At 38.9% G+C, this 8,163-nt stretch overlaps 1 protein-coding gene across 4 annotated transcripts in view; it reads left to right on the forward strand.

Annotated features, from left to right (window-relative positions):
- LOC110422416 (LEAF RUST 10 DISEASE-RESISTANCE LOCUS RECEPTOR-LIKE PROTEIN KINASE-like 1.2) overlaps positions 1-7,344 on the forward strand; it is a 12,129-nt gene extending 4,785 nt beyond the window's left edge. The window contains exons 2-5 of one of the 4 annotated variants that reach the window (XR_002445716.1): positions 4,714-4,749; positions 4,869-5,132; positions 5,216-6,232; positions 6,702-7,344. Coding sequence is in view for 3 of the 4 variants with exons in the window: in XM_021436305.2 (XP_021291980.1) it covers positions 3,066-3,822; positions 4,714-4,749; positions 4,869-5,132; positions 5,216-6,147 (1,989 nt within the window). In the remaining variant the exon portion in view is untranslated. The other 3 variants (XM_021436306.2, XM_021436305.2, XM_021436304.1) reach the window with 3 other exon arrangements.
- The last annotated feature ends 819 nt before the right edge of the window (positions 7,345-8,163 follow it).

Here is an 8,163-nt window from a genome sequence, read left to right on the forward strand (position 1 = left end):
TGCTAGTATACATTAATTAATTTCTCCTTGCAAATTTTAGAATAGGTTCAAACTGTTGCCATAGGCAGTGTTTGGGACGAAAACCAATTCAGACCTCAAAAGCATCTCTTTGAACAAGTCAGACTCCTTCATGGCTCCTCATTCAAAACCAAGTAACGTGTTGTTTTAGGTTTGGTTGTTCTCAATGGCCAAACGTCTCAGAAATATTTTGACAGTAACTGTGTTCCCTTAAAGTCATTCAAGTTGTGGAAAAGCAAATGCGAAATGTAGTGAAATTCCCTGCATTCCCTCGTTGTATTCACGATGACGTGTAGCTTACAATCAAATGGTCCAAAGCTTGAGAACCACACGTCAGGCTCTCGTGGCCTCGTACAAGCCACAGGGCAGCATTTCGTCTGTTACCCGTCACTCCCATTTGAATCATCACATCCGAAAAACTGTTTCTGCAAGTCAAGGTCAGCACAGCCAAGATGGTCTTTCTTTCTTTCCATCTCATGGAAAATTCCTAGTGTTGTAACTTTCTTGTTAACTGCAAGCCAATGGTCTGTTTCTTTGAAAATGATAGCACTCGCAATTAGTTATCTCCTTTAGCTTCGCATCACTAAATAGGAACCTTTCAACTAAAACCATACACTTTCTTCATGAAATTCCACTACGCATGGATGCCCTCTTCTTCCTTTCACCCTCTTTCTTCTCAATCATCTCAATCTTCTTCCTCTTAAATTTTTTCCAAGTATCTTACTCCAAAGATGATGTCCACTTTACTTCATGCCGCCATCCATTTGACTGTGGAAACCTTGGAAATCTTTCATATCCTTTCTGGACCGATGACCTTGATCGGCCTGCATATTGCGGCTATGATCATGAAGCGTACAAGCTCAAATGCATACAGAATCAGCCCCCTGTTATAACTATCGGCTCCCAAGAATTCCAAGTGGTGCACCTCTATCAGCCTCGTGGTTTGATGACAATCCAACGACTGGAATTGGGAGAAAATACTTGTCCTGAGGAGATTTTTACAAACGTTATTAATTATTCTGATACCGCCGCAAACATTACTCTTTTTTACGACTGCCAAAGCAGCGGATTAGCGGATCATAGTTTCACTTGCAAAAGGGACCGAAGGGAAACTGTTGCTGTGCTCTTTAAAAATGATGAAAATCCAAGAGGGCACTATTGTGTGAAAGAAGTTACAGTTCCGGTTGAGAAGAAGGCTCGGGATGAACTGATGGGTGGAACCAGAACTCTCAATAAAACTTTACTTGAACCGTTTGAAACGAAATACTTTGCATACGATGACTATTGTCGGCAATGTAAGCTTTCCGGTGGCAGATGTGGATCCCGGGAGAATTTAACGAGTCTATTTCACTGCTATTGTAGTGATCGTCCATATCTTATTAAATGTGAACCTGGTATGCCTGCTTCTTATTTCTATTCCAATTTAACTCATTAGCATCATTTTCCCAACCCTCCTTTAGTTTTGATGTCCAGCCTAGCCATTGAATCTTTGTTCTTCATAATCAGATACACCAAGTCCTTCCTTCCAATGGAGGAAACCAATCGATGTTCAGTTGTCTTTTTCTGCATTTTCCATATACTTTTCATGGCCGATAAGAAGTCAAGCTTTCGGTCTTAATGATCCAATTCTTTTGACATTTAGTTCTTTGGTGGGGCCTCCTTAGAAGTCTGATCCTGGTTTCATGATTAGGTTCCAGGTCTAACTTTTGAATTAGTCAAATGGTCCCAGGGTAGCAGCCTTGAATGACTGTTCCGGCCAACTTTCTGTGGGTCAATGCACATCTTCTACTTCCCGTCTTTAACACCAAATTCCACACGTTTGGCCCAACCCACACATGCGATTCTCCATTATGTTTACGTTCATATTCCCTTCTGCTTCCCACCGTGACTATGAGCATCTTCACTCCTTCACCGTGGCTTCTATTGCTTTGGTTCACCTTGACTATGCGTCAATGCACTATATGTGTTTCTGCCTATGCTTGGACCACCATTTTCCCCCTTTCAAATGCAAAGGAGAGATTTCCCTTTTTCTCTTTCTGATCAACCGACCAAAATCTTTAGTTATATTAATTTTATGTAAAAAAAGTACCCCACATTTAAATTATCTTACACTTTTCCCTCCTTTGTGTCCTATTTAATATTCGGTAGGTATAGACTGTTATTCATGTCAATGAGATTTTCCTTTCAGCCAACTACAAAAGGGCAGTTTAGCCCGTTCAGATCTAGTTCATTTTTGCATCATTATGACATCACCTTTACGAGCGATGTTGGGGTTCATTTTAATCCAGGATTTTGGTCTTGAACACCATAATCTCGAGTTCCAATAGGAACTTAATTTCAGATAGAAATTGTGACAGCCATTGACCTGCATTAAATAATTTCCAATTGGATTGACCACTCAGGATTTCTAGAACAAAAGAAGTAGGAGCTCAAAGTCTAGAGGGCCTCTGCTAATTTAATTTGTACATCATCTCAACTTCATCGGGAGTCGAACAAAGACAAAAGAGAGAATGCTAGAGCACATCATTTGTTTCATAGGGTACTTACTGGTCTGCAGGGAAAAGGGTCTATCACAATTCACAGGGGCATTTACATCTTTCTTGGTGTAAACAATCAAAATTTCTTAGTCAAGGATATCTTTGGTAGTGGTTTTAAATCTAGGTTGGCTTCCATCGAAGCATTTAGAATTCTGGAGGGTAGGCGCCACCCAATGTTTGACAAATGAATGGTTTAGTTTACTGGCCCATAGAGTTCCCAATACGGATGCATGAGATCAAGCAAACTGCAACTTGAGTTGAAATGGTCAAAGTAGGTAGGAAGCTGTTGAAGAAACAAAATCTTTTGCTTTTGCTTGAAATATTGTTTTGTCTTTCTACTCCTTTTGGAGCTCAAATCTTAATCAAATAAACAAATTAAAGCTAAAAAATACCGTGAACTTAAAAGGGGAATGATATACCAACTCTACTGAAATTCTCCTACTGCCTCTTCCCATTTGAGTACCTTTCTTCTCCTCCATTCCATGCCATTCCTTGTTGCTTCCTTCTCAAATGGATCTACAGAACCTGTTAAAGCTTAGAACATTTCTCTGTATTATTACCATCTCTCTCACCACCCTAGCAACCGAAACCCTGTCAGCGGACTCGCACTTTGAGGCTTGTATCCCTCGAAGCTGCGGTAATGGTCCCAATATAAGCTACCCTTTTTGGATTTCTGAAGAACAGGAATCCTATTGCGGTTACCCAAACTTCCAGATCACTTGTGAAGGGAAGAACCCCGCACTGGCGATTTCTGAGGATAGTTTCATCATCAAAGACATTTTTTACGACAACAATTCATTGCTCGTGGTCAATGCTGATGTTAGTGAAGATGATTGTCCAACTCCTAGACAAAATCTTAGCCTTGACCGAACTCCGTTTAGTCTTAGCCTTGTTAATGTCAACCTATCCTTTTTATACAATTGTGAGGAGCGACCAGAGTACCACACATATCCAGTAAGTTGTGCAAGCAATGCCTCCTTCCATTCCTTTGCTGTTTTCCACAAAGAAGGCTTGGAGAAGACGAACTATTCGTTAGATTCATGCCAGTCTTCTATTGATGCCCCAGTGTACATAAACGATGATGTTGATTTCGCTAGTTTGTTAGAAATGAATTACACTCAAGTTCTGAGCATGGGTTTCGTTTTGAACTGGACTGCACATAGTTGCAGCAATTGTAACAGAAGTGGTGGGCGCTGTGGTTTCGATAATACTAGTGAATTCGTTTGTTTTTGCTCGGATGGATCTCATCCCAAGACCTGCAATGACGGTAATTTCATAGGATATTCCTTCCCCTGTTAAGTTTTAGTTTGGGCTTTTGTGCTTTTCTCATCAACTTTGCTTTAGAGGTAAGAGCCTAGTGATTTTATTTTATCAATCATCTGTCATTTTTGCTTTAAAGCTTCATGGTAGGGTTATAAACATTTTATTTGGAAATGTTAAAAGAATTCTGATGGATTGTGTTCATTACTTTTGTCATATTCAAAACTCCCTTTTCTTTCTCTGTTCTTCTGCTGCAAAACCTTTTCATTTGCTCATTGAATTCTTAACAACAATCACATAAACGTCATCTTTCGCTCTATTTGAAGGTTTTTGAGATGGTTAACGATTGTGGTGATGCTCACCTGGGTCTTGGCACAGATCTAAATGATATCCCACGAAAACTCAGCTTCCGGATATCATTTCCTTTTCTTTTTTTCTTCATGCTGGCTAAGGAAATAAATAGATTGGAAGGATGGACAAATAGGCCTTATTTCGACTTTTATAAACTTCACATTGCCTCTCGAATCTAAAACTTACAGAATGCAAAGAGCTTTTGAGACACGATTGGGTTCAAGTTGAAATGTTCTATTAGAATCTGATCATAAATTAGATCAAAAAGGTTGAGGGTTCATTTCTGTTCTGATTTGGCGACCTTGTAAGGTACTCAATCTAGTGTAATTAGTCCTGCTTGATCTATAGCATATCTTAATGTGGTTGTCAATGTTGATGCTATAGACTTCTTTCCTTGAACGGTCAAAGGAATGAATTATGTTATCAAAGAAGCATGTAGGCTGTAGCTGACAAATGTGTTGAAATTTCACCTATCTGGGAGCATATCTTTTGTTGATGCTTTCTCTGACTTCTTTATTTCATTTCTATCAATTTTTTTCTATTACAGGCAGGGGTATTAACTGGAGAGCAAAGCTGGGCATCGGTAATAAAAAAAATCCCCTGATCCTCCTCTGTTCCATTCTTCTTTTCATGCAGTGTCTTGCTGCCATTTTTTCCTTTTTTTACCAAAATGATACAAAGTTTCCAAATCAAACAACACAGGTTTTGGTGCGGCGTTTGGAGGCATAATCATCACGTGCATTGGCTTCTTCTGCTGGCTGCGCCGCCGCCAAGGAAAGGTGTTCTTTAAATCTTCTTTTGTATCGGGCAAGAGCTCTTCTGACTTCAGTGTCATGATGGATGCTGAGAAAGGTGACAGCTTGGCTGGCGTCCATCTGTTCAGCTATGAGGAACTTCAAAAAGCTACCAACAAATTTGATTCTGATAGGGAACTTGGTGAAGGAGGCTTTGGAACTGTATATTATGGTAAGAGACTTTAATTCCACATGCTAGTTCAAATCATACGTCTGTTGAAAGTTTAATTGTTCTTATCTCTCTTTCTTAACTAGGCAAACTTCGAGATGGTCGTGTTGTTGCAGTTAAACGCTTATATGAAAACAATTACAGGAGAGTTGAGCAATTCATGAATGAAGTTGAGATCCTAACTCGCTTGCGCCACAAAAATCTTGTCTCGCTTTATGGGTGCACCTCGCGCCACAGTAGGGAACTCTTGCTTGTCTATGAATATATTCCCAATGGCACTGTTGCTGATCACCTTCATGGTGAACGTGCTAAACCTGGTGCACTCCCTTGGTCCATTCGTTTAGAGATAGCCATAGAGACTGCAGAAGCATTGAGATTTCTGCATGCTTCCGATACTATCCACCGTGATGTGAAAACCAACAATATACTCCTCGACAACAATTTTAGTGTTAAGGTTGCAGATTTTGGACTGTCTCGTCTCTTTCCAACAGATGTTACCCATGTTTCCACAGCTCCACAAGGGACTCCGGGTTATGTCGATCCAGAATATCATCAGTGCTATCAGCTGACTGACAAGAGTGATGTCTTTAGCTTTGGGGTTGTATTGGTTGAGCTAATATCATCCAAGCCAGCTGTTGACATCACAAGGCACCGGCATGAGATCAACTTGTCGAATATGGCTATCAATAAGATTCAAAACCGAGCTTTACATGAGCTAATAGATCCATCTCTTGGGTTTGAATCAGACTACAAAGTTAGGAAAATGATAACTGGAGTCGCGGAGGTGGCATTCCAGTGCCTGCAAAATGTCAAAGACATGAGGCCGACTATGGAAGAAGTGCTAGAAGCTCTCGTGGGCATACAGAATGAGGACTACAACAAAGAAAAGGCAGAAGACATGGATATTTCTGCAGACGAGGTTGGGTTGTTGAAGAGTGGACCAGTGCCTCTTTCTCCAGATTCTGTGATGATAAAATGGATTAGCGGCAGCTCTACAACACCTAGTATAAGTAACTGATTTCTTTAAAATTTCCTGTCATATAGCAAAGAGATTGTTTAACTGCTACCGTCAATCCATCCTATACTCAGAATTTATGGTGACTGTAAGTTCTTCTCCATCTGTGCCTAGACCTTGAATGGGGAATGGGATGTAAATATTATCTAGGATAAGTTTTGCATGAAAAGGTCAGCTTTGGCACGTAAAATTTTCAGCTGATTCTTGCTTTTTGATCTATTAATCAGTTGCATAAATAAGTATGAATTGTTTAATCAATTATTTCATTTGTAATTTGGCAGGGTGTAGTGTAAGAGCGGAATCTATTCTTTAGTTTATTAGTCTTTTCTGGCACCTCACTATATTGCATTATATATGTCAGAAACTCTGAGCTAAGACTGGTTTTTTTTCCTATGCTTATCCCTTTCACTTGTATATATATGTATATGTATTTATGTTGTACCCATGTATATGTATAATGTATTATATGTCTGTATGTCTATGCGGTGCGACTAGAAAGTAAAAGATGGTGAAGTGGGGCAATTCAATTAACTGGAAATTTCTATTCTCTTGCTTAGGATTCCACACCTACCTGCTTTGTTCACAAAGGATATTTTGCCAAGGCAAAGGCAGACTCCAGATTGGTTCATACATTTCTCGCTTGTAATTTGAATTGTTACGTTTTTTGATGCTCAAAATTGATCCATAGCGTCATTCCTCAAGTCAAACCAGAGAAAGACCAGATTGTCAACTGGAAGAGGTTTTTCTTACTGTCTAGACTGTGTCCCGATTGGAATTCTCATTTATAAACTAATTGTGCAGTTTTTCTAAAGAAGCTGAAATCATATAATGGAGGTGTTGGCGCACTCTGTTTCACTTTATCAACAAATGCTCTAGCACATTTTCTTTTAGGCTCATACATCAAGGAAAAAGCCTGGAAAGTTCCAACGATCCACTAGCATAGTAAACCAATAGAGTTGTGATTGATGCAAAGCAACACTGTCTAGAAGAAATTTCCATCCGTTCCCTATCAGAATTGTGAAAATGCTAACATAGAACTAATTTGAGTTATTTTATGCATTTTACACAAATTTAGCTGAAGAAAACTGTAACCAAGCTTAAGGATAAGTTTGCAAGGGGAAACCAAACAAATTGCAGCAGTGGATCAAGAGATACTTGATGTAATTTAAGTCCTTGGATCTTTGGATGTTTTGAGTTTTACACTGTTTTTACATTTTTAACAATGATTTTGTTAGAAACTGCCTACTCCAATTCTAGTTAATGTCTTTAACAATTTTCTTTCTATCACAGGAACTTAACCTAGTTTCTTTAGGTTACCGGTATCATAAGAAAAAGAAAAAGAAAGTGAAATAGCTAACCTCATCAAAGGGGGGAAAGAGAAGGATCACTGTTATTGAATACGTATGGTTGTACATGGCTTGGAAATCAACCACTAACATAGTTATTTATCTTGTCTTTTGTACTAAAGGATGTAGAGTTGGAAAGAGACGAAAAGAAAAAAAGAGAGCGAAAAACAGAAAGGAAACAAGAAAAATAAGCTTGCAGCACCCTGCAGCTCCTTTGTTTCATTCTCTCTTCGGACAATATCAGTACTGGTTTGTCACATCAGTTATTTTCTGTTCGGTGTTCTTATAATTCCCTTTTACTAAGAAAATGAAAATGCAAAACATAACAACAAACCTTAATGAAAATTCACAAGGGCCTCAAAAGCCAGCTATATTAACAACCCTTCATCGATCTTATTTCAGGCAGTTAGACAAATTATACATGTACAACAAACAGTTGAGCAAGGCAAAGTGGCAAACTGACATGTTTCTTCTTGCTCAGGCCTCAGATACTGTTCTGGACGATATCTAATATAGAAGGATTAAGAAACAACCCAGAGTTCCCATATGCAAGCATATTACCCAGCAAATTCTAGAGGATGATTAATTTTTGCCATTTTTTTAACATGGTCATTTGGTAATTGATAGAACTACTTAAGCAGCTATTTCTACCCCCACCCAAAAAAAAAAAAAA

Source organism: Theobroma umbraticum, unplaced genomic scaffold (assembly GCF_002168275.2).
Source record: "Theobroma umbraticum cultivar Fairchild unplaced genomic scaffold, ASM216827v3 scaffold_146.0, whole genome shotgun sequence".
Classification (NCBI taxonomy): domain Eukaryota; kingdom Viridiplantae; phylum Streptophyta; class Magnoliopsida; order Malvales; family Malvaceae; genus Theobroma; species Theobroma umbraticum.